Raw genomic sequence first — 25,939 nt, 5'->3', positions numbered from 1 at the left:
ATTTGCCTCTTTTTATAATTTTTTATTACCTTTTTAACTCCCTTATTATTAATAAGAGTATTTTTTATATAATCTCTTTTATAATTTCTAAGTATTATACTTAAACTTACTTTAAGTTTTATTATTATTATTTACCTTAATAATCTAATTATTATATAATAATCTATTATATTAACTTACTTTTTATTATTTATAGATCTTATTATATTCTTATAATAAATTAACCTAATATTAAAAGCATAATATATAATTATATTATATAGGGTTACTTTACTTATAGTCCCTCCTATAGACTATAATAGGTATCTTAATATATGTATTATATCTTATAATTTAATTCTTATAATTAAAACCTTTTATAATAGCGTCTTAATAATTAGCTTATTTAGCTATTATTATAAGTAGTTATTAGGCTAATATAAATATTATAAGTACTTTTAATTATTTATTAACTTATTTAAGTATAGTAGTAATATATTATATTAGCAAGGCTTTCTTTATAAGTCTAGGCTCTAAGAATAGGTTTTATATATTAGGGTTAATAAGATATAATTATTTAACCTTTAGGGGTTTAATAGGTTTATAAAGTAATTATTTTATAATAGTATTAATTATATAATTATTTTTTACTTATGCCTTTATTAAGTATATAGCTTGATAAGATATAATAACTTCTCTTAATTAAAGTCTAGTTTTACTATATCCTTATTAAGTTATTTTAAGTATTTTAGTAATATAAATAATAGTTTATAATATAAGTTCTTAATTAATTATATTTAAATATTTCTTATTTTTAAGAAATATTTATTATTCCTAGGGTATATAATTTTTTTTAGATATTATATTATTTCTTTTAATATATATTTACCTTATATCTTTTCTTATAATAATAAAAGTATTTAATATCTTATAGTCCTCGCTTAGTAGTACTAAGTTTTATTAATCTTAGGTTAATATTATATAAAGTATTATTATATTATTTCTTATCTTAGTTAATATTAAAGTAAGGAATATTATTTTTATTATTATTTAACTATATAATACTATAGCTCTTAAGCCTTTTTATAATATAATATATATAGCTAATTATATTAATAAATTATAATAGATAATAAGTTATAAAAGTATATAGCTATATAAGGAATATTAATAACTTATATATAACTTCTTTAAATATTTCTAAGAGGTTTAGCTTTAAGATTTCCCTTATATTTTTTTATAGCTATAATAGCTATATTATTAATTTCTTAGATATTATTTAAATATTAAGTATCTTATATATATTAAGTTTTATTTACCTTTTTAATAAGCTTATAAAGTCTATATATTTTAATACTTATAATAATAATCTAGGCTTAGAGCTAATTAATATTTTTTTATTAAAGTATTTTATATTATATATATCTTTATCCTAAGAGGGAATTATAATATATAGAAATAGGTAATTAGCTAATAGAGCCTATTAATAATCATTTATAAGAAGTACCTAGGTAATTATTATATTTAATATTATTTAAGGTATTATAAGTTATTTATTAAATAAGAGCTTTTAATATATAATAAATATATATTTCTTAAGAAATAACTTAAGTATCTTAGGTTTATATTAATAAGGGATTATTAATATTATTTTAAATAAGTAGTTTAAGTTATATTTAATAATATACTTAAAGATATTAAGTATAACTAAGTTGTATTAATAGCTAGGTAGCTATTATATAAGAAAGTATAATAAATATATCTTATATATTACTATCTTATTAAAGTATAAGAACTACTTAGTAAATTTATTAATTTAAATTACTTAGATTATAAAATATTCCTAGTAATCTTTTTTTAATATAGTATTTAAGGCCTATATATATTACATACTTATAACTATTCTTATAGCTATAATATTTATATAAAAACTATTAACTAAATAATTAAAATAATATAGCTAATACTTATTAATATATCTTTTAATATATCTAAGATACCCTTAATAAAAATATTTATAAGCTTTATAAAAATATAAAAAAGATTTATAATAAGCTATAAATAATAATATTAAATAAAAGGCTCAAAAATATTAATATATATATATATAATATAATACTTTATTATTAATTAAATATATAATCTTTAATTAATATATATATATAGCTTATATAATAAATAAGTATATATAATAAAATATATTTTTACTTTAAAAAATATAACCTAAGAATTTCTTAAAAATTAAAATATAACTTAAAATAATATATATATATAATAAATATAATAATTAACTAAGTATAATAAAAATCTTAATCTTTTATATTAATATAATAATAAAAATATAATAAATTAATTAATTAATTAAAATTACTTATTATACTTTTCTTTAAATATCTTAATTACTACTTAATAAGTCTTTATATTATAGCTAAGCTAGCTATAAATATTATAATATTAAACCCCTAATTATATTAATCTTCCTTAATTATTATATCTTAATAATTTAGCTATTATTTATATATTAATATCTATTTAATTAATTATTTACCTTCTTTTTTTTATTATTATAACTCTTTTTTTCTATAACTAGGTTCTTTTTGCCCTTTAGCGCTAATTAAGTATCTTATTTACCTCCTAAAGGTTTTTATTTTTAATAGCTAATAAGGTAACCTAATATATAATTATTTTTATCTCCTTCTTAAGAGACCTTAGGGCTTTAAGGATTAACTCTAAGGAGCTACTTTAATACTTTTTAATTTATCTTTTAAGATATTTAGAGTAAGATCTAGCCTTAAATATATTCCTTAGGGTCCTTAAGACTTAAGAGGTTAAAGGCTTAGATCCCTCCGTAATAGGTATTAGAGTCTATAATTATATATTAAGCTTTAAGACTCTAATTTTTAAGTTAAGAGAAATAAGGCTAGCTCTTTTAAAAGTATCCTTAATATTTCTTTTTATTATAATAATTTTATATATAATATAAAAAACTAAAAAAAACTTAATCTTTAAAATATAAGTTATAAAATATTTAATTAAATACTTTATTTCTTAATTATAAGTTTTTTTTAATAACTTAAAGTATTTAATATTAAGAGGCTAAAATAAATAAAAAAAAATAAAATAATATATAAAGCTAAATAATTTTCTTTTTTTTATAATATTTCTTAAATTTAATTAATTAATAATTTTTATAATTATTAAGGATTAAGAAATAATAAGAATTAATTAATTAATTAATTATATATTAATTTAGTTATTTTAAGTTATTATAATTACTTAATTACTTAAAAGGTTATTTTCTTAGTATTAAATAATAAGGTAATATTAGCTTATATTAATAATAAATAGCTAAATTACTTAGCTTTTTATATTAATTACTTAAATAATTATAATTTATTTTTAGTTTTTAAGTTATATTAATTTTAGCTTTAAATACCTTTTTAAGCTTATAATAATTATTTTATTTATAATTATATTTATAAAAAAGCCTATCTTATTAAAGTTATAAATATTATTTAATTAAATATTATATTTTGTAATTATATTTATTATAAGCTTAAATTAATTATAAATAATAATTAGATTTTTATACTTAGTACTTTAGTAATTATATTTATAAAAAAAATATATCTTAAGCTCTAGGTATTACTTAATAAAATTTAAAGCCTAATATATATTAATTAATAATATATCACGGTTAATAAGTAATTAATTAATTATTTCTTTAATATTATAAAGCTAGGGGGGGAATCCTTATAAATCTAAATTAAAAATAAAATAAATAAAAATCTATTCCTCTAGATTAAATAAGTAATGCGATTTATTAAAGGTATTATATTAAGATTAAATACCTTATTATTAGTACTATAGCCTTATTTAATTAATATTATATATCTCTATAGTATATTAGAGGCTTAATTTTTAGTTATTCTTAAGGGCCTAAAGTATAAGAAGTAATTTAGCTTTATTATTTAATTAAGACATAATAAATTATTAAGAATTAATTAATTAAATAGAAATAATATAAGTTAAGGGATTTTTATTATACTTAGTTAACTATTATATTTGCTATATATATATATTAGTTATAATTTTAATATTATATGTATTATATAATAACCTATCTTATATAATCTTAAAAAAAAATCTTAATAAATTCTTTATAAGGTAGTATATAAAAAAATAAATTTATACTATATACTTAGCTATATCCTTATAAAGGGATTTTTTTTAAAATATAAAAAAATTCTTTTTAAATTCTTTAGAAACTTAGGTTTATAAAACTATTCTTTTTAGGCTTATAGCTATTTTTCTTATGCTAGCTAAGTAGTATAGGGTAAGTTGTTTTTTATAGTATAGTATGCTGTTATGTATGCTTGTTTATTATACAAGCTATATATATATATATTATATTATTTTTTTTAATTTAATCTCTTTTTATTTAATTATAATATTAATAAAATATTTAGTTTTTATTAAAAAAAAAGTATTTTTTATTAAAGATTTTTAAAAAAAGCTATAAAAAATATTTTTTTAATAAAAATATTAAATTTATTAAAGACTTAAAAAATAATACTTAATATAAGGTATAAGTTATAATACTTATAATAATTATAAAGACTTTTTATATTCTAAAATAAAAAAATTAAAAAAGTCTTATTATTTAAAGAGATTAATATTTAAAATTAATATTAGAGCTTTATAAATTTAAAAAAAAATTAATATTAAGACTTAATATTAGACTTAAAGGTAAATAAAAATATATAAGTTTAATTAAGTAAACTTATTTAATTAAATATATAATATATATATCTTAGCTTATATAAATATATAAATAATAATGATTTTAATAATAATTTTAATAATAATTAATTTAAATTATATTATTATTTAATTTAATATTATTTAAAATAAAAATTAAAATATTATTATTAAATTCTTAATAATTTTAATAATAAAAGATTTATAGTTAAAGCTAAAAGTCTTAATAAAATTAAATTAATAAGATTTATTTATATAAATATTAATAGCTTTAATTATATATTAAAATTAGCTTTATCTATAATAAATAATTTATAATTTAATTAATTAAAAAAATTATAATTTATTTTTTTTATATAATAATAATAATTTTTTTTATTTTTATATTAATTTTTTAAATATTTTTATAATTTTTAATTATTTAAAGATATTAAAATTATTTTTATTATTTTAATATAAAAAATTTAATTATAAATAATAATAATTATAATTAATTAATTAATTAATAATATATTAATAATTATAAAAAACTTTATAAAATTTTTAAATTAAATAATTAAAATAATATATTTAATATTTATTAATATATTTTTTAATATAATTAAAATAATTTAAATAAAAAATTTTATAATTTTTATAAAAATATAAAAAATATTTATAATAAATTATAAATAATTATATTAAATTAATATTTTTAATATATTATATTAAATAAAAATCTTTATAATTTAAAATATATTAAATTTAAAAATTTTAATTAAAATATTTTTTTTTATTTAATTTAATTTTATTTAATAATAATATTAATTAAAATAATAATTATATAAAAAAAATAAAATTTTTTAAAGAAATTTTTTAAAAGAAATTTTAAATAAAAATTTATTAATAAAAAATATAAATTTTTTAAAAATTTAAAATATAATTAATTAATAATATAATTTTTAATTTTTAATATAAATATTAATATTCTTTATTATATTAAATATAAAATTTAAAAACTTTTATACTTAATTAAGATTTAAATATATAACTATAAATATAATTATATTAAAAAATAAAAATTATTAATATTATAAAATTTAAAAAAATAATTTTTAAAATTAATATTAAAATTTTTTAAATTTAAAAAATATTAAAATTAAAACTTAATAATAAATTAAAATATAAAAATAAATAAAAATATATAAATTTAATTTATAATATTTATATTTTATTTTATATATATATATATAAATAATAATAATTTTAATAATAAAAAAAAATATAAAATTAAAATATTTTTAATTTTTATAATATTAATAATTTATTATTAAAATTATTATTAAAATTAATATTATTTATATATTTATATAAACTAAGATATATATATTATATATTTAATTAAATACTTTTAATTATTTAAGCTTATATATTTTTATTTCCTTTTAAGTCTAATATTAAGCCTTTATATTAATTCTTTTTAGATTAAAATTTTAATATTAATTCTAAGAACTAATCCCTTTATAACCTATAATATTAATAATCTTTATTTCTTAATATAATTATACCTATAGCTATATAATTAAATCCTAGGTAATTATAAGACTTTTTTAATTCTTTTATTTAATAATATAAAAGGTCTTTATAATTATTATAAGTATTATAACTTATACCTTATATTAAGTATTATCTTTTAAGTCTATAAGAAATTTAATATTTTTATTAATAAGATATTCTTTTTTATACCTTTTTTTTAAGAAAACTAAATTTTTTATTAATATCATAACTAAGTAATAAAAGACTAAATAAAAAAAAATAATATAATTAATAATAATAAGTATAATTAATAATAAATTATTATATTATATATTTATATTAATATTCTTAAGGCCTTTAATTAATATTATTATTTATAGCTTATTATAAGTATTTTTTATATTTTTATAAAGCTTATAGAATTTTTTATTACTTTTATTTTAATTATATTAGAGGGTATTTTAATAAATATTAGTTATATTATTTTAATTATTTAATTAAAAGTCTTTATAAAAAATACTTATTATAATCTCCTTAATATATTATTTATTAATTAATTAATTATTAAATAATTAACTAGTTAATTATAGTTATTATTAATTATATTTAAACCTCCTTTTATAAGGATAATAAAAATATAATCTTTTAAGATTTTAAACTCTTTAAGTAATTAAGAATTATGCTTAAAAGATTAATATTAAAGGGAAGAGCTATTATATAAAGAAATTAGATTTTAACCTCTTTAATTAATTAAGATATAAGCTATTTATTATAAATAGAGCTAGCTTTAGTATATTATTAAAGCTATTAATAATTATATAATAAAATATATATATTAAAAACTTTTAAATAATATAATTTATTTAAATATATAATATATTTATTAATTTTATTTATATTTATTATTATTTTTATTATATTTTAATATTATATTTTAATATTATATTTTAAATATTTTTATAAATATATTTTAATTTATTTATTAAAATATATATATAATTTATTAAATTATATATATAATTTATTAAAATATATATATAATTTATTAAATTATATATATAATTTTTTAATTTATCTTAATATAACATATATAAATTATAAATTATAATTTTAATTTATTTTTAATTTTTTTTAAAAAATTAAATTATATATAGCGTTAAAATATTATAATTTATATTTAATATTTTATTTTATCTCTTTTACCCTCTTATCTTATCTTCTTCCTAAAATATATATCTCAACACCGCCTCTTATCAGCTCTTAGGCGCTTCTCTACTAAATTAGGCCTAGACCAGGTTGGTAGCGTTACTCTACAGTGTCAGCTTGCCTTAGCGCGTAGTCAGCCGTACCATGTCGGAAGTCCCTTTCATTTCCTCCTGCTGTCGCTCCTCCCCTCTCTTGAATCTTGGCTTTCTCTTAAGGTCTTGGCTTTTCCTTCCTTGTCTCACCCACTTTCCTTCCTTCACATGCACCCATCGCGTCAATTTGTGCATCAACGCTCGGTAGGCACTCCGAACTCCACTGTTTCCTTCACCATTCCACTTCACCGTGACTGACTCTCCCAGTTTCACAGAGATCGCGTGCCCTAACGCATTCGTCGACGCCGTTAACCGTTGAGTAAGATGCAGGCCACCACTGCTACGGTCCAGGCGACCGAAGACAAGACTCAGGCGGCCCCAAATGTGAAACCTCTTCACTCGCCCGGACTCGACGTCCCGTCCTACCCACAATCGCCTCCTTCGCCAAGCGTCCACGCCCACCCGCACCTCTTTCATCGCACTACCGAGCCCGATGACAGCTACTTCACCGGTCCGCGAAACCTCCAGAGCCATTCAAAATGGCCGTTGGTCATGCAACTCCATGGGTCCATCATCCCCAAATTGATGGTACCACTACTTCTCATCGCAGCTTGGTCGACCCTCATTACCGTCATCTCCATGAAGGTTAAACCCATCAACGTTAACTCCGTTCTTCTCACCATTCTTGGTTTTGTCGTCGGTCTGTGCCTTTCTTTCCGCGGGTCCACCGCATATGAACGTTACGCCGAGGGCCGTCGCTATTGGGGAAGCCTCACCTTGGCATCACAAACCCTTGGTCGCATCTTCTGGATTCACACCGTTGAGCCTGCTGGCCAGGACTCTCGAGAGATCCTCCTCAAGAAGATTGGGGCTATGAATCTTATCGTCGCCTTTGCGATGGCTCTCAAGCACCAACTCCGTTTCGAACCCTGTGACACCCAACCCGATATCCAGCCCTACATTGCGTCTCTCGATACCTTCATTGTCGCCAATGGCAATGGCACTTCCCCCGAGGCTCGCGTTAGCCGGTCGAAGTCGATGTACCACTCCGCTGGCGAGTATCTGGGCATTCCCTTTGCCACCAGCAATCCCCGTAAGGCTGTTAAGAAGGCCGAACAACACCAGGGAAATCTGCCTCTTGAAATCCTCAACCACCTTGCTGTCACTCTGGACTCGATGGTCCGCAACAAGCAGCTGCCTGTTCTCATGCAACAGACCCTCGCGTACAATCATCTGACCATGCTCAACGACGCCATGACCGGCTGTGAGAGGGTCCTCAACACCCCGCTACCGATCGCCTATACAATCGCTATCAGCCAAATCACTTTCATTTATGTCATTCTTCTTCCGTTCCAGCTGACGGGTAAGCTTGAGTGGATCGCCATCCCGGCCTCCATCGCTGCCGCCTACATCATCCTTGGTCTGCTCTTTATTGGCCAAGAGATCGAAAACCCCTTTGGTCATGATGTGAACGACTTGCCGCTCGAGACATACTGCGATCAGATTGCCGCGGATATGGACCTCATCGCCTCTTTCGACACTCGCCAGTCAGACTCTTTCCTCCTGAGCAGAGACAGTCTGCCGCTGCACCCGGTCAGTGGCTCTCCCCCAGAGGTGTGGATGGACCGAAGCGTCGACAAGCTTCGACAAGTCATCAAGGAAAAGCCTCGCACCATTTTCGAATGGCGGCATGGACGTGGCCGCAAGGAAGAAGATGGTACGAAGCAAGCCTAGAAGAGTGGAGGGCATGGTGGCATGGTCTGGATCATTTATATTATTGGAAGTTTCACCTGGTCCAGGTTCCGCATATATACGACACAATAACACCTGGAGAAAACAGTCTCTCAATATTACTAGAAAAGTTTAGCATAGTTTAGCATGGAGTTGAGAGAAGCAGGAAGGCACTGTTAATCAAATTGACCCCTACCGTTTACCTTGCGCCTCCAACAGTCAAGCTGGAACTCCCGTTTAAGTCGGTGCCTGGGCCATTTTCACAGCTTGAATCCCAACAGCTCTTGGCGCTTGTCAAAGGGTCCAAGCCAATAGGATTTGCACATTTCACAACGTGCTCGTGGTCCAAGCCGTCGTGTACCCATCCATTATTTCTTGTATGATGACTTATCCTACTCCTTGCTGGTGTCACGAGTTGCTGTCAAGTTCCCGCTAAGATGGACCCTCGCTGTTTGGACCTAATACAACAAGGCGATATCTCAAATGATGGCATAGGCTTGTTTCTTAGACAGCCTCACGGCCATCAAGATCACAAGAGCCCAATGGAGGATTATAGTCTGCTGTTGGGGCTGTGAGAACGACATGCCCCTTTCACAATGTAGAATGGAATTAGGTTTCGATCAGATCTTGCTCGCTACGACGTGATCCCCGTGTTCGATGATATCGATGACAATAGGGCTCATTAATTGAGTAGTGGTTGCGAGGTTTGAGAATTGAAGCAAATCGTCTGAGCCTAGTTGTGAGAATCTTGTCAGGTATTAAGTCTATTGAACACTTTGTCTTCGCCGCGATAGCCCATCTAATTAGTCTAACACATGGTATTATACAGTCGTTTCCAGAGGGGCCAGCCTTTTCTCGCCTCCGCCTCGTCTTCGTTCCAAGTCTGCAGATACCTCCGACCCGTATCAACATCCATGTCCTTGTCGCGCACAAACTTTGTACGACACCAAAGCTTGTGACCTAGATAAAAGGCAAAGATTATAGGCACAGTAAGGACTTGCATGAAGAAAGTCTTAACCCTCTCTTGCGTGGAGGGTTCTCCATCCTCAAGCGGAATTGGGGATGCCGCAACCCAGAACTGCAAAACCAGCACCATTCCATAAGATCCCAGCGCGACCCAAGATCCCCATACGCCGACTTGGGAGCGGAATGCTAACTGTGAGAGGTTATATCCAGATAGTTCCCAAGCCTTTCGGAAGCGGATGTGGCAGAGGCAGATGCTGGCCCAGGTGAAGAGGGTGCTGAGCCCACTGATCGCAAGAAGCCAGTTGAAGATTTCGGTATGGATGTCGGTATCGGCGAGAAATGCAAGTAGGCCAACGACACAAGCAAAGATGATAGCAGCCAGCGGGCGGCCACGACGATCGATGTAGGTGAAGATCTTTGGTGCCAAAGACTGCTCTGCCAATGCAGTCAGAGTGCGGGACGAGGCATACACGGCAGTATTGCCAACGCTGATGAGAGCTACAAGGATGACGCCGTTCATAACACTCGGAAGCACCGTCTGACCACCGCTCTCGATGGCAATGACAAAAGGACTAGCCACGGCATCGGAGCCAAACTTGGCCCCCAGCAGCCTAGGTTGGTTATAAGGCACCAGCAAGCCGATCAGCAGGATCGAGGTGATATAGAAGATGCTGATTCGCCAAAACACTTGCTTGACGGCGGCCGGCAATGATTTTCGGGGGTTTGCTGTTTCGGCTGCGGCGAGTCCAACCATTTCAGTGCCAGCAAAGGAAAAGGTTGCCGTGACCAGAACGCTGGCGAAGCCTTTGAAGCCATGGTGGAAAGCTCCAGGGTTTGACCAGTATTGGAACCCGATGTAGCCGCTGTCTGGATGGCCCATGACGTTGATGATGATACCGAGGAGGCTAGATCACGTTAGAACTGGTCCCCTTTCTGCCTTGCCGTGGAGGGGGAGTTGAGCTCTCTTACATAAATCCTAGAATGGCTATCACCTTGACCGTGGAGAAGATAAATTCTGCCTCGCCATATCCTCGCACACCAAGCAGATTGATGCCCGCGATGATGACTAGGAACATGGCAACAAATATCGACTTGCTGGGCTCTGGATTCCAGTACATAGTAGTGAAGGCGCCCGCAATGATTTCAAGCGGTAACACGATGAGGTACTGGAGGGTATAGCTTCACATGGTGTCAGTGGTCATTGTCTACTTCGGGTGACCCCTGATGAGGAGGGGTTCAAGTCTGACGGGACACTCACTTCCAACCCATCGCAAAACCCCAAGATGGATCCAAGAAACGAGTCGAGTAATTGGCGAAGGATCCGCCAACTGGGAAAGCCACGGAAAGCTCACCTAGAGCCTGCATCGTGAAGAACTGCATGACGCCCATGATGATAAAGGCAAGCAACAGGGAGGCTGGACCACCACGATAGAGAGCTACTCCTGACGCGACGAATAGACCAGTTCCTGTAATGGAGTTAGTTGTCGTCAATACGTGAAGACTAGAGGGCGACGCCAACACCGCATGAGGCAGCTGAGTTGAAGGGTCCACATACCAATTGAACCACCAAAGGCAATCATCTGCAGATGACGATTCTTGAGTTCCCGGGCCAATTGCGTGTTGGCAGACTTGTAGTTGGCCCTCCGAAGACTGAAGAACCGCCTATGGGGACCATGGGCTGTGCCGTGGCTGCTCAGGCTCATGCCATCATCTGAGCGGTTGGAAGCTGGACCAAAGCTGTGCAGCAAACGATTGAAGGCCCCCGTTGGCTCTGGGACCGGCTTCTCCGGCTCGCTAATGGTGACGGCGAAGCTGTTTTCGACGAGGATGACTGGCTTCTGGGGCGGCGGCGGTATCGCCTGCATCTCAATCTCTCGTTGATAGGCCATGGTTGAAGGCATACCCTGAGGTTGAGCGATGCTCAACTCTCGATCTGTTCTCACCTCGCTCGTGCGTTGGGCTGGCTGTCAATTGACGACGGGTGGCCAAATCTCCAAAGGGCGTCGCAGCCTTTTCACAGGCAGGGGATTCCCTAGCACATCACAGCACGTGCCAGCGCTAACCTGAATCGCTTGAGCCCCTGTCTCCACGTCCGTTCGCGGGACGATGATTCCGCTGCCAAGAGACGCCTCATTCCTTATCAGCAAGCGAGTGCTTCGAATGTCGTCTTGGGAGGGTGGTCTTGCGAGATCTAGATGCCTTCGAAACTTCCTGTCATGCAATTGCCATACAGGAGAATCATGCTTCATCAACAGAAGCGATTCATGCCATGTCCTCGATTCGTGAAGGCGCGCCACATGGCGTCGCCAGCTGATACGATTGGCAATGAGCTAAACAAGCCACAATGCATGGTCCAAACTCTAAACAGCTCGATTTGCCCCCTTAACTAACTTGTTGTAGAAAGGTTGAGACGGAGCTCCAGCCGAGCCCGTGGCACAGATTTTCCGATTGACGGACGGTTCTCAGACCAACTGTTCCCCGGACGAGCTGTTGCAGGAGTCGGTTCCAATTCTCGGTACCGGACGAAACTAGGAGATAAGGCTAAGGGGCCATTGAAATTGCTGGTTGCTTGTCATGACTCTTGCTGCCTCTACCGAAGCCAGTTGTGTGGGTTGAGTTGTGCATTGGTGGAGGTAGAGGGACCGTGCGGGAACTTTGCCTGAGATCCAAGGCATCACTTGGGGAGTCGGGTTGCTTCTGCGACTGAATCCCTGTCCACGCCAGTTAAAGAAGACTTAGATTGGTACAGAGACACCGCGGAAACCTAAGTACTCCTTAGCAAGAGCGTTTGAATTTTTTTTTTTTTTCAACATGGTTCCTCGACTGTCCTGGATGGACCAGCCGGGCTCGGCGGTTTGCTTCATCTCCGCCATCTCCACCAAGACAGGCAAGCAAACGGGAAGCCATGTGGCAATTGCCCCGTACCCAAGCCACTCAGGAACCTCGATCTTGGACGTGACGCAAGTTGGTCAAAGGGTTCGAAGAGGCCTGGGGACGGGGGCTTTCCATACGCAATATCATCGATTAGATACTTTGCAGTCAGGGGATGATTAATAGAAGGTGCTTGTCATGCTTGAGCTATGAACCTGTGTTTTCTTTCTTGAGGAAATCTCTAATGACCATAGGAATGGGGTAACTTCTTGCACATCTCCCCAAATCAGTCATCTGTCGCGGAACCGTGTCAAATCCCGAAAGCTTCGGTGGCGATGCCAAGATGAAGCATACCCCCATGGGGCCGTGCGACGCCCTCCTTGAGATGCCACTTGCCTAAACGGCTCTTTGAGAACTGTGGGGGTAGGGAGGTCCTCGGACGAACCCTGAAATGTCACATCATGCAAAGTGTTGACATGGTTGAGCCAGAGTCGTCAGTTCTAGGATGACAAATTCACAATGTGAGGTACCACGTTGTTACAGTGCGTGCTTGAGCCATAGATTCATTGTCTCTGTTTATGCAACTGCCTCGACGAGCTTCTTCTCAAATATCTTGTAATCCGTGGGCCCCGAAAGAATCTTGGCCAGTTCAGGGTAGTCCTCGTCAAAACTGCCAAGCTTGACAACCTTGTAACCCAGTCGTTGGTACCACGCCTGCATCCTCTCCTTTCCAGCATGATGAAAGGTTTTCGGCACCAACACTTCCAATTGCATGATCGTGCATCCGTTCCTGCGGCATTCGGCTTCCGCGAACATGGCTAGTCGCCGCCCTAACCCAGCGCCCTGATGCTTGGCATCCAGTGCCAACATGCCGAACTCTCCTCGGCCGGGCCCGAGCAACTTGATGCACACGCAACCAATAGGGTGGCCGGAATCCTTGAGGTACGCAACTGCGAGTTGCCCGTTACGGATGAATTGGGCGACTTCGGTGGGAGAGGTGCGTTGGTAATTAGGTAAGAAGATGTCCCCTTCAGCCTCCGTATAGGCTGAATTGACAATACTGGCCACTGTCGCGGCAAAGGACTCATCGTCGGCGTGGGAGGAGGGCGGGATCTTGATGACAATCGCTACCTGCGACTCGTTGGCTGCTTCGTCTCCCATCTTGGCTCGTGCGATAACCAACAACTTCGATTACAAGGACGCTGCACTCTAATATATATGACTGAAACAAGTTCACAACAAAACAACAGAAATTGAGGATCAAAAGAGTACGGTGTTGTTCACAGGTTGTGAGACTTGTCTTACTCAGAAAATCAAGGCTCGGATATACGAATATCCCACTGTGACTATCCATTTTCATTGCATCTTCTTGATGCATTACGAAATCTGAACTGCTTTAAGAGACCTTATATTTTTAGCGAGGAGTTACAAGTCTGTTAGCATGAATAAGATTCAGATCCTTGTGTAACCCCCCATGGAATGCCATAGAAGGGAATGCGAGAGATGAAAGGATCTTCTACTTTGGACCGCGTCAGGAGTCATGGAGGTAAGGATTATATCCATCGTACTGGCACTGGTCTCGGCATGTATACCAATCCCAGGACCGGTTGTACGCGCCGGACCTATCAGTAGTGAGTGACACTGGCTTTTTTGATTTCATGCCAATAACATAGCGGGCCCCCTTCATGCTTCGGTTGATAAATTTGTCGTTTCAGGCGCCAAAGTCTTACCCGGAATCACCAGGGGAAGTGGTCATAATAGATCCTCGAGCATAGGTTTCCGCACAACTTGATCCCCCTAGTGTCGGGCCTAGGTCATTAGACACTGTTGGCAGATCAATCGAGTTACAGAAAATCCGTCAACTATTGAAAAGGTGGTGTAGGGTGGCATGCTCCGTTCTCAAACCACACACACCACTTTCGTACGGCTCCATCAACCTGCAGACCAGAGTTGAGATGCAACTGCACGGCAGCTCGCCAATAGCTAGGCTGACTAGAATATTTCGAATCATTTGATAATCGAGTATCCTCCTATGCAATTGGAGGAGACCTTTTGTTAGCTGTAATCCAAGCCAGACTCTATGGTGTCCATGACCCTGCCCTCCTAGCTGGTGCCGCAGGACAGGACCCGGGAGGTCAATTTTGGTTTAGCCACTTCTATTGTCACAGACACAAAGAGAGCTCCAGACTTAGTAGCAAGGCATGCGACTAGAATCTTGGAGGCGCCTTGACAGGACTGCCGTCGACGCGATTTACCGGCCACATGCGAGTGTCTGCTCGTGCGGCATAAGATACCGTGAACTCTCCCCCTTCCCTGAAACATGGCGTTATTGTAATTTATGCAGGGAAAAAAAAAATACTTAGGGAGTGCTATTAATTGTATACGGACGAGAAGCATCATGAAAAGTCAGGCTATTTGGTCTCGCGAAGTGCAATGAAGCTCTCCCCTTCTCTTTGCCCTCGCGCGTAGGTTGGTCGGATCTCGGCCGGGAGCATCGCTCTTGGATTCTATCATCGGGCGATCTCCCGAACTGCTGTCGGTCGTTGACATAAAGTTCCACATGGGATTCATTGATCTTGCAATTGACTTCAAGCCGCACAACCGCCCCTGAAAACGGTCGGCGCTCCACCTCAACTCTCCCATGTGAAGTTATTGAGAATCAAAAGCATATGGTAACATGTGTTAAGCGAGTTGGCCGAGGTTTCTGAGTTATGAGAAAGGATGGCATGAACGGCCAGGGCGTCAGCAAACAAAATCATAGTGGTACGATTCTCATATCGCTGGGACAGAAATAACACTCGTCTTCACACACAGCTTGGCTTCATTCTGTGCCAGAACTCCGATCCTCGGACTTTCCCGTGATATCAGAAGCAAATATGTGAGCAAAGCCCCGAAACTTAGCTACGCTTAGTTGATTCGCATGGCATGCTAGTTTGTCAGGCTAAGAAGTCTAGAGCTCAGGTACCTGGTTGTCCATCTTGTTCGGGCCGTGCTGGAGGACATTGAGCTCACAGTACAGACTGATGGACTTTTTGCCTCATTTCAGAAAAGACCAGCTCTGTACCAGCTCCCATGGACCTGTAGGATGAATGCCATTGAGTTTGGACTCAACTCGTAGTATTCTCATCTTGGGGAAATGATCTACAGTCGCACTCAGGCCGCGGTTAACCGTGTCTGAGAGAAAGGTCGCCAAAACTATAATGTGCAAATTTTCAAGAGTGACGTCGGGTAAACAGACCAAAGCGAGCATCGAGAGACAGGGCATCCCTGAGATGGATAGATGAACACACGGCATCGGCGAGCTCAATATCTCGCTCGCTAAAAGCTCTCGTCAAGCCTCTGATTGAAGATTACGTAGTCAACAAAGCGTCTAGACCGGCAGTGATGGTGTGGCGTCTAATACCCCTCAGACAACGTTTCAAAAAAAAAAGTCATCGTGGGTTGTGCTCCAATGGCGCCTCCCGCCCGGTTACATCCGCACGCGCCCTTACACGGCCCTGACTTAATAGCGGGAGCGTTAATCATCGTATCCCCTCAAACTACATGCTTCATACAACTGATATTTGAAATCAATTGACCGTCTCTGACGAGACCCTACCATTCGGGACAACGGAAACCAATGCTGGATCGCCATCCTCGTGCGGGGACGCCATCCACGTCCCCCGCAAACTCTTTTGACAAGTGACTTTGCAAAGGCTGACATGGCGGAGAAACCGAGCATATCTGCGTTCTGGGACTCAACATGCATGTACACTCGCGTTAAGCCGTGAGTAAGGCCGAGCGAGCCGTCCAAGCCATGCATCTGGTTACTGATAGCGGCGTACACGTGAAGATCAAGGCAGTATCAGGCCATGAGAATTGATGAAACCCGGCCAAGGGCAGCTACGACTGCGGAGAGAGTTGTATTAGGTGCAGACGTGATTCATCGCTGACAATGCGGCGTCTCGCCATGACGCGGATCTCATGTGTGCTGTTTACAGTCGGTCAAGGGGCATATCTATATCTATCTCCTCCCGTTGACTCAGAACTTCCAGGACACAAACAGCTCAGACACAGCTACTTGTCTATTCATTGCAACGATTACTCTCAAAATCTTTTTCCCAACATTCACTACCGCCAACATGGGTGACCTTCGTTTCTCTTCCTCTTCCTCTGGTTCTCAGGACAACAGGACCTTCAACATCGACCCCTACACCCTGGTCGAGGCCCTTCTCGGCCAGAAGCTCGAGAAGCCCTCAGATGGGCTTCAGGCCGACTACGAAGAGGTTCCCGAGGTGACGCCCATGTCCTCTCGACGTGGCAACAAGATGCACCCCGACTCTCCTCCCAAGGACATCAACGTCGGAGCTGTCAACCCTTATGCTCTTTGCGAGGCTCTCATTGGGCGCAAGATTGACAAATACTCGCCGACCTCGGCCACCATCCTGTCCAATGTCTTGCAGACGGATTACGATGAGCTCTTCGACATGAAGCACAACTCTGTGCTCTTTGCTGGACTCAAGCTCGATGAGAAGGACCGCAAGGCGGAGCGACTCAACGAGAAGGACATGAAGATCCTCAAGGAGCGTGATCTCATGACCCCTGATCTCTCCGAGATGGAGAGGCTCGACGATCTCGAGCACCTCGGCCTCAAGGACTTTGCCAAGATGAAGGTCAAGATGGCCCGCATGCAGAACGGCAAGATGCATCTCGTCCTCAATGCCCACTCTATCGGCAGGACCGTGTCCAACCGCGACTTGACCATGACCATCAACGAGCTCGTCAGCGAGTATCGAAAGCAGGGTGGCCACTGGAGCCCTCCCAACGGTACCTGGCGCGACATGTACGACCGCCTGTTCCAGGACGTCAACAAGCGACTCATTGGTGACATCGCCATGTTCCGACTTGGCGAGGAGAGAATCGCCATGCACGGCTTTGACGACCCCACTCAGGGCTGCTCGAGCAACAGCTGGCTGATTGCTGCTCTCTTCTCCGTCTTCTGGGCTGATCCCTCTTGCATCAACCGGGCTACCAGGGTCCACCACGACCAGAACCAGAAGAGGAAGCTTGCTATCAAGTTCCACGACAAGGGCGGACACAACAACTCCAAAACCGAGACTGTTGAGGTCAACTACGAGATCCCCATTAATAACTCGAACAACGAGCCTATCTACTGCCGCTCCAGCGATGGTGCCGACATCTGGCCTTCCCTGTACGAGAAGGCCTTTGCCAAGTGGATCACTGGCAGCAACTCTGAGCACCCCGATATCACCAAGACTCACTGTGGTGACCCCGTCAAGGCCATGGCCCAGATCAACGGCCAGGACCCCCACTACTTCCAGACTGAGAAGCACTCTGCTTGCAGCCTCCTTGGCCTTGTCCGCCAAAACTGCGTCAACTTCAAGACCATCAACCCCATGACCGCCTGGACCTACGCCACCGGCGACATGTACAAGGGCAGCAACATCGTGGCCAACCACGCCTACTCTGTCCTCGGCTACACCTTCAAGGGTGACAAGCAGTACATCGTCCTCCGCAACCCATGGGGTGTGACTGAGCCCCTCGGCCTCAACAGCTATCCCGACCTCCTTGAGCGCCTGACCCCTGATCAGTGGCACCCCGCTGCCATGCTCGACCACGGCGGTCTCTTTGCCCTCGAGGCCCGCGCTTTCAAGCACTGCTTTGCCTGGATCGGTATTGCCGACTAAGCGAACACACCTTAACTGGTATTTCCGACCCTGAAACGAGGCAGTCGATGACCCAAAATTCCACTTCGTTGTCTTCCGCCGACCCAACAAGCTGGGCCAATCATTTGGGTTTTCCTTTAAAAAACTTTTCTTGGTGATTTTCATATGACCACACTCCTTTCTTATCCTTGTTTGGTAGTCGAGGTTTGGTGGTTGGTTGTTGGGTCGGGGACTGGTCTGGTTCGCAATACAACCATGCTTGCAATTGCACGTCATTGATCTGGTGATTTTCTCTAATTGAAAGTGAATTAAGTACTCAACTACAAATGTTTTAGCATGATAACGAGATCTTATCATGATTAAAGATGTGAGAAGAAGTTCTCGCCAGCAATAGCCCAGATCACGACTGTTCAGTATTCTCCTCAGCGCCTCAACATGAAGCACGGCCACAGTCAAAGGAATTGCTCGGAAAGTGCTGAATCATGAAGAAACGGATATGAACACACTCTAACTCGGATTTACTCGCGACAGATGGTGGACACGTTCCTGAGCAAGTGGTTCTCATCAGCTTCTGCCATAGAGCAGGGAAGAGGGGGTAAATTGATTAAACATTGGCTTGCCTAGCTGCCAGGTATAATCCATGAGTATCAGAATTGGTGTATAATTCCAGCTTGGGGCTTTCGCGCCATGCAGCTGGGCGTGCATTGGAGCCCAATCTTCTCAGGGGAACTCCATGTCGCGCACCAGAATTTCCCCCCATTTCACCCATTTCTCTTGAAAGACTGAATGCTGCCCAACGAGCTTCTTAGTTCCAATGGATCAAGATAATGTTCCGACCTTACTCTTGTGCTCATTATCGACGTTGAGCCCATTCGGCTTCTCCGGACGCAGTCTGCTGCACTGTCAGCCACTAGCGTTATCCTCGACCTCAGCTCTCGGTTCGACAATGTTTTGAAGATTGCCTCCATTCTCGGTTTTTCATTTGCTATCTACTTATCCTTCTAGGTCTTGGCGCTGCCTGATTGAGTATCAATTGCTTCTAGTTCGTAGCTGAATATCCACCTGTCAAACCTGTCAGACCTGTCAGACCTGTCAGACCTGTCAGATTGGTCCCGCCATGAATTCCCATGCCATCTTCCAATCGTGCATCGCTTCGCTAAACAGCCCTACCAGGGAGGGCTGCATTTGGCAGTTTCAGCTGCTTGGCATACAGCTACAACAACGAAGCAGATATTTGGAGACCCGTATGTGAGTGATAGGACGGGCTTTAAAAGTCGTGGGTCCTCGGTTCGGAGTCACTGAATTTGAACATCACCATTCTAAGAGTAAGCAGACTCAAGATGAGGCAATTCGCTTTCATCCGATACGCTTTGGCCGCGATATTCTTTCCTCTTGCGTCTGCAGCATCAACAGCGTCGACATGCTTTCCCGCGAAGAAGATAGCGGCTCAGCTGGGCCCCATGCTGTCTGCCGATGCCGAAATTTACATCCCGAACCAAGTAGACTTTTTCGATGCCAGCCTGAGATGGTCCAAGTTTGCTGCTCCATCGTATGCGACATACGTCAAAGTGGCTAGCGAAGAGGATGTCCAGGCAATTGTATGCTATAGCAGCTCTTGGCTCTCTCCCACTACTGCCCCTCTGCCTTTAAGGAGAATCACTGTGTCAAAGTTTGGCACGAGATGTTGAATCGATTTATTACGGAGGCTCTCGCTAACTTGTGGCTTTGACAGGTTCGATATGCCAACAAGAAGGACATCCCTTTTCTGACTGTCTCTGGAGGTCATGGTTGGACTTCGCAACTGCAAAGAATGCAGCATGGTATTGGAATCTCTACTCAGAAGCTCAACACCATGAAGTTATCAAAAGATGGCAAAACAGTCAGTCTCGGCGGAGGAGTCAAGAGCGGGCAGGTTGAAAGGTTTCTTTCTGCCCAATGCAAGCGTTCAGGTGAGTACAGCCGACTCTCAGATTGCTTCTGGTCTAGGCCTTATCAATTAATTATGTGTACTGACTTTTGATCTTCATATCAAGTGACTGGCGTCTGCGAGTGCACCGGCCTCATGGGTGTTGCCCTTGGAGGCGGCCATGGTACCCTGCAGGGACACTACGGTTTGCTTGCTGACCAAATTGTTGCTGCCCGTATTGTGCTAGGAAACGGGAAAGCCGTCACTGCCTCCAAAAAGAAGAATTCTGATCTCTTCTGGGCCCTCCGGGGAGCCGGTCACAACTTTGGGATTGTTACAGAGGTCACTTACAAGGTATACGACGCCCCTGCTAAAGACAACTGGCTTGTCAAGACCTTCATTTACCTCCCTGATCAAATCGGAGCTTTCTATGAAGTTGCGAACAAAGCCATCGGAGACGGGTATGGCGTTGATCGGCAGCCAGCAGGCATGCTTGTCGCCTCCCTGTACACCATCATTCCTGATGTCAACCCAAATATGGTACGTGGGAATGTGTCTTTTTTTTCTTCACTCGCATCGGACGCGCAAGAGGCCCCAACTTACAAGGCTTGAGCATCATCATCGCTGACAGAGTTCCAATAGCCAGTACTTCTCTTTCTCATGGTGTATGATGGCTCAGAGAAGGAGGTGGCACCACATGCCAAGCCTTATCTAGACCTCAAGCCAGTTTTCAACAGCACCCAGGAGATCTCCTACAGTGAGATCTCTGCCGTATTTGCGTTTGACGATAACTCTGTCGCATGCCAGAAGGGCATCCGCACACAAGGCTACTCTCTGAACCTCCAGAAGTATCATGTCCCGACTCAGCGCGCTGTGTATGATGAGTTTAGCAAATTCATAATCAAGAACCCCGACTTCAAGCGTAGCTATGTCATATTTGAGGGATACCCTCTTCAAGGAGTGCGGGCAATCGATGCATCGACCACTGCGGTGGCAGATCGAGAGAGCAACATTATTGCGTAAGTCGGTCTCAAAATGATGCGCGATGTGGCCCTACTCTAACAACTCATCTGCAGGCTTTTCTCTCTTCTCTATTCGTCGCCCAAGAATGACAAAATTGCCACTAAAATTGGCACAAAAGTCAGGGGCTTGTTGCACAAGGGGACCGGTGAGAGAGACATGAGTGTTTACATCGGATATGCAAGGGGCACCGAGGCTGCTCGACAGGTCTATGGAAACGATGGCGTCCGATTGAGGAAGTTGAAAGGTTTAAAACAGAAGTATGACCCCCACGGGAGGTTCAACTTCTATGCGCGTATAGAGTGAAGGGCCCTGCAGCTCCCGTCGCATGTTGTATCGGGTGCGGATTAAAGTTTAAGGGACGATCAGGGGTTTCATCCTTCATCTCTACACCATGAAGAACGCACGGATAGCGGCCACAGGAGTCGTGGAAACAGGATGAAGATTGGGGAACAGACCAGCTCTCAAGCCGGCTATTTGTTTAACCAGATGGCTCTACCTTCATAGGTGCTCTTCGATAAACCGACAGTTTCGGATGGCATGATTTAGTGTTTATCACGGGGGTTGCAATTGAGCACAGGGCCATGAAAAAGATTTACCACCACTAAACTGCTTTCTTATACACAAGGTAGAGAGCTACATATCCCCACCAATTGTTACCCTACGGAGCGCGGAGAACCCCCGAAAAAGGCGTCATTGGAGTTAAGGTGATTGCTTAGTTCAGAAAAGCCTCAAGCTTGTAATACCCGCGCGGCTCGCCTCCGAGGCTGTTACCTGTAGTTACCTGGCTTATTGGTTGTTTTACATCAAGTAGTTAGAAGATCAAGGACAAATTTTCTCCGTGGTTCGAGCCCGCCAAGGATTGCCACTTATGCTTGAAAACCAGCGCTTGAAACAAGGCAAATATGCTCTCCGTCATGTTTATGAAAGAATTTTGTAAGCAAAGCACATTGTACTTGTGTCCTCGAGCCACTGCAAGGAAGAAGCACTGTTCCTTCTAGGCCAAACAGAGTATCTTAAGCCGTTGTCTAATTATTGTGATACATGCCAGGCCTGGAGATCCACACCTTCGGCCAACGCCGAACGGGCATTCGTCGTGACCAGAAACACAGCCCACGATGGTTGCATTGACGCGTTTAAATCAAGCGGGTCATCCCGCTCGGCTGTCGTAGATCTTACGCGGCAGCTTATTGATCACCATTGCCAAGGCAAGCAGCATTGCGGGATATCCCTTTAGATGCTTGGCAGAGGTCAGCGGTGTAAGTCAGAATAAAAGAGCAATGTCGTCGCCTTTCATTGCCATTGAACACTCATCACTTTGTTCTCAATCAGGAGTCCAATCAGTCGTTGATCATGATTCGCTCACTTCTTACCATTGCCCTGCTGGGTAGCCAAGCCCTCGTCAATGCGGCGGCGACAAAGGTCGAAAAGCGCAGCATTGATGAGATTTACAAGGCAGCCCTTGCCGAGGGCGGTGTTGTTACCCTCTGGCACGGCGGTGACGAGGCCAATTCGCGAGAAGACTTGAAAACGGCCTTCGAGCAGCGATTCCCTGGCATGACTCTTAATGTCACTGTCGACTTGTCTAAGTACCACGACGGCAAATTGGACAAGCAGATCGCCGAGAAGAACGTCCAGGTGGACAGCATCATCCTCCAAACCCTGCACGACTACCCTCGATGGGCCTCCCAGGGCGTCCTGCTGGATTACGCTCCTCTTGGCTGGGACAAGATTCACCCCAAGTTCAAGAACAAAGGAAACGCTTACCACTACGGAATGGCCATCATCGCTTGGATTGGCCAATGGAGATCCGATAAGCTCCCGGGAGTTGAGGGACCGGTTGAGTGGGAGGATTGGGTGCGTCCCGAGCTCAAGGATAAGCTTGTCCTCACTTATCCCAACGACGACGACGCCGTCCTCTTTGGCTTCGATCTCATGTGAGTATTCAGTGCTCCAGTAAGGCTTAGAAAGATTGGCTTATACATCATATTTAGCATCAAGGAGCTCGGAACTGAATGGCTTGATAAGCTCCTTGCCTTGAACCCTCGCTGGGTTCGCGGTACCAGATCCCCGAGAACCCTCCTCACCCGCAACGATACTGAGTGGGCTGCCACCTTCACCGCATCCGGCGGCCTCAGCCCTGTTGCTCCCTACAACATCTCCTTCCCCGTCAGGGGCCGCTTCGTCTCTTGGCCTCAGGCTGGCGCTATTCTGAAGGATGCTCCTCACCCTGAGGGAGCTAAGCTTCTACATAGCTTCATGTTGAGCAAGGAGTTCCTGGAGCCCCGTGGCAGCTGGACCGTTCGCCAGGATATTGCGCCCCCTAAGAACTATCCTTCTATCCTTGAGATGCCCGGAACTGACCCTACTGCTTTCGGCAAGTGGATGTCTGACCGAGCGGCTGTTGAGAGACTCAGATTCTACCTTGAAGATCGTATTGGAACTGCTCAGGGTGTCAGCCCGATTGTTGACGATATCTAAGAGCATCGTTGTTATCATTCATAGTTAGTAGTTGTGCATCTATAAAAGCGTATGTTTGGAGATTTAATACTTGATCTTTGTGTGCATCTACATGCTCAATCTCTCCATAATCAGTTGCGGCCCATCCACAGATGGCCTTGAGCTCGGAGAAAGGAAATGAGTAGACCATTGGCGTGTATGTTGGTAGGTCGAACTGTACATTGATCTGTCGAGTTTATTTAATGCATCTTGCTACTTCTAGTAATAAGTGTGTAAACGCATGGAAACACTATTTGACTCTATGGAAGCCATGAACCAACATCTCCGCCTCACCTGTCGTGACACAACGCTGTAAATCCGTAACTCTATAGATGAGGAGACATCTGAAGCCATGCTGGCGAGAGAAACACCCCCAGAGGAACAGATCTCAAGCTCAAAAACGACTCAAGCACGATATAGACCCTCGCAACGATATACATCACCAAGACGGAAATGTTGAAACAAATCAAAGCAAAGAATCCAGTGCCCCAATAGTCGGACTCGCTCTCCTTCTTTGATTTCCCATCTTCTGCATCCTCCCCGTCTCTTGGGCGGCTGGTGACGGTCCGATAGTTGATAAGCTCGACCAGGCCCATAAAGGCAATGTCTATGGTGAACATGACTGGGGATGCGCAAACAATGAAGAGGCAGCAAATCTTCCATAAAAGACCCTCAAAATGGCTTGGGAAGGTCCATTTCCATGCTGCTAGATGGACACCGCCGTAGCATGCAGGAAGAAGCAGTGCCAGGCCAAGAATGGCGACGTGAAAGTTCACCACCAGGTTCCGTTCACGGTGGCTGAATGGAAAGTCGCGACAGTCCTCTGGCTTCTCAAACTCGTCAAGACGGCTGAGATAAAGAGCCTGGCAATCCGTCTTTCCCTGCCCCATGAGTTCAATCTCTTCTTCCATATGCGGCGCGTCAAACTTAGGGCCAGTCCCACGAGCAAGCACCTCACAGTCTGCGTAGGGAAATGCGCTGAAAATGGCATTCCATCTTTCGAGAAACTGCGCAGTGACCTCCAGCTCTCTGGAACTGGTGCGAAGGGCCAGGTCAGACAACAAGATGTCCCCTTGCCGCATGACTGATGAGTGTTCCGGGCTAAACAATAGCATAGATGCTCGGTCGCTGGCGAGCCTAAGCGGAGGTATCGGCCGTTCCGCAGACCAAGGCGGGAAGATGGCCAGTTCGTTTGACCAAGAAGAGTAGAACTGTTGTTGAACCATCGCTGCGGCCTCTCCAAAGAATGGGCTTGGGTTCACCACCTCTGGCTCCTGTACATTGAGTGGTGTCTGAGGAATTCAGTCAGTGACCAAAGCGAAGAATTGGGTCAGAGGTCAACATACCTGGAACCAACAGGCGTAAAGAAACACGGCACAGATGACGTGCACCACAGTATGTATCTCCAGCAAGGTCAAGGGGAGATCATTCACGTAGCGCGTGACGCACTGGGTAACCATCCAAAGAATCTGTGTCAGAACAAGAGCCTTCTGGATGTAATCTGCTTTGCTTTTGTCATCAATCCGTTTCCTTGAAATGTACAGCCAATGATCTTTCTCGGCCAGCCGGATGAGGCCACGGGGGCTAATGGATACTGTCCGAGGGGATGGCATATTGGCAAAACGAGTATATGCACTGGGATCCAGGTCCGGCAATGAGAGGATTTCTTCCACGTCAATGTGAACGCCTAGCATCACGACGAAGAAGGCATATTTCAAGTCGAAATT

The 25,939-nt window shown here is 39.8% G+C and overlaps 7 protein-coding genes across 7 annotated transcripts; 4 read left to right on the top strand and 3 right to left on the bottom strand.

Annotated features, from left to right (window-relative positions):
- Window positions 1–7,877: 7,877 nt before the first annotated feature.
- NCS57_01299600 (uncharacterized protein) lies at window positions 7,878–9,287 on the top strand (the record flags this gene model as incomplete). The annotated part of the gene is made up of 1 exon (XM_053062649.1): window positions 7,878–9,287. The coding sequence occupies one exon, from the start codon at window positions 7,878–7,880 to the stop codon at window positions 9,285–9,287; it is 1,410 nt and encodes a 469-aa protein (XP_052907544.1).
- An 805-nt stretch (window positions 9,288–10,092) lies between these two features.
- On the bottom strand, window positions 10,093–12,151 carry NCS57_01299500 (AA-permease domain-containing protein; the record flags this gene model as incomplete). Its single annotated transcript, XM_053062648.1, has 4 exons — window positions 10,093–11,155; window positions 11,220–11,429; window positions 11,509–11,716; window positions 11,806–12,151. The coding sequence occupies 4 exons, from the start codon at window positions 12,149–12,151 to the stop codon at window positions 10,093–10,095; spliced, it is 1,827 nt and encodes a 608-aa protein (XP_052907543.1).
- Window positions 12,152–13,697: 1,546 nt separating this feature from the next.
- Window positions 13,698–14,282, bottom strand: NCS57_01299400 (N-acetyltransferase domain-containing protein; the record flags this gene model as incomplete). Its single annotated transcript, XM_053062647.1, has 1 exon — window positions 13,698–14,282. The coding sequence occupies one exon, from the start codon at window positions 14,280–14,282 to the stop codon at window positions 13,698–13,700; it is 585 nt and encodes a 194-aa protein (XP_052907542.1).
- A 2,960-nt stretch (window positions 14,283–17,242) lies between these two features.
- On the top strand, window positions 17,243–18,808 carry NCS57_01299300 (Calpain catalytic domain-containing protein; the record flags this gene model as incomplete). The annotated part of the gene is made up of 1 exon (XM_053062646.1): window positions 17,243–18,808. The coding sequence occupies one exon, from the start codon at window positions 17,243–17,245 to the stop codon at window positions 18,806–18,808; it is 1,566 nt and encodes a 521-aa protein (XP_052907541.1).
- Window positions 18,809–20,127: 1,319 nt separating this feature from the next.
- NCS57_01299200 (FAD-binding PCMH-type domain-containing protein) lies at window positions 20,128–22,019 on the top strand (the record flags this gene model as incomplete). Its single annotated transcript, XM_053062645.1, has 5 exons — window positions 20,128–20,385; window positions 20,520–20,736; window positions 20,821–21,233; window positions 21,336–21,712; window positions 21,770–22,019. 5 exons carry the CDS (start codon window positions 20,128–20,130, stop codon window positions 22,017–22,019), a joined length of 1,515 nt encoding a protein of 504 aa, XP_052907540.1.
- A 1,047-nt stretch (window positions 22,020–23,066) lies between these two features.
- On the top strand, window positions 23,067–24,194 carry NCS57_01299100 (uncharacterized protein; the record flags this gene model as incomplete). The annotated part of the gene is made up of 2 exons (XM_053062644.1): window positions 23,067–23,650; window positions 23,708–24,194. The coding sequence occupies 2 exons, from the start codon at window positions 23,067–23,069 to the stop codon at window positions 24,192–24,194; spliced, it is 1,071 nt and encodes a 356-aa protein (XP_052907539.1).
- Window positions 24,195–24,538: 344 nt separating this feature from the next.
- NCS57_01299000 (uncharacterized protein) lies at window positions 24,539–25,825 on the bottom strand (the record flags this gene model as incomplete). Its single annotated transcript, XM_053062643.1, has 2 exons — window positions 24,539–25,504; window positions 25,559–25,825. 2 exons carry the CDS (start codon window positions 25,823–25,825, stop codon window positions 24,539–24,541), a joined length of 1,233 nt encoding a protein of 410 aa, XP_052907538.1.
- Between the last annotated feature and the right edge of the window lie 114 nt (window positions 25,826–25,939).

Source organism: Fusarium keratoplasticum, chromosome 11 (genome assembly GCF_025433545.1).
Source record: "Fusarium keratoplasticum isolate Fu6.1 chromosome 11, whole genome shotgun sequence".
In the NCBI taxonomy this organism is placed as follows: domain Eukaryota; kingdom Fungi; phylum Ascomycota; class Sordariomycetes; order Hypocreales; family Nectriaceae; genus Fusarium; species Fusarium keratoplasticum.
The sequence above is the reverse complement of the archived record's forward strand: the minus strand, read 5'-3'. Positions and strand labels throughout refer to the sequence as shown.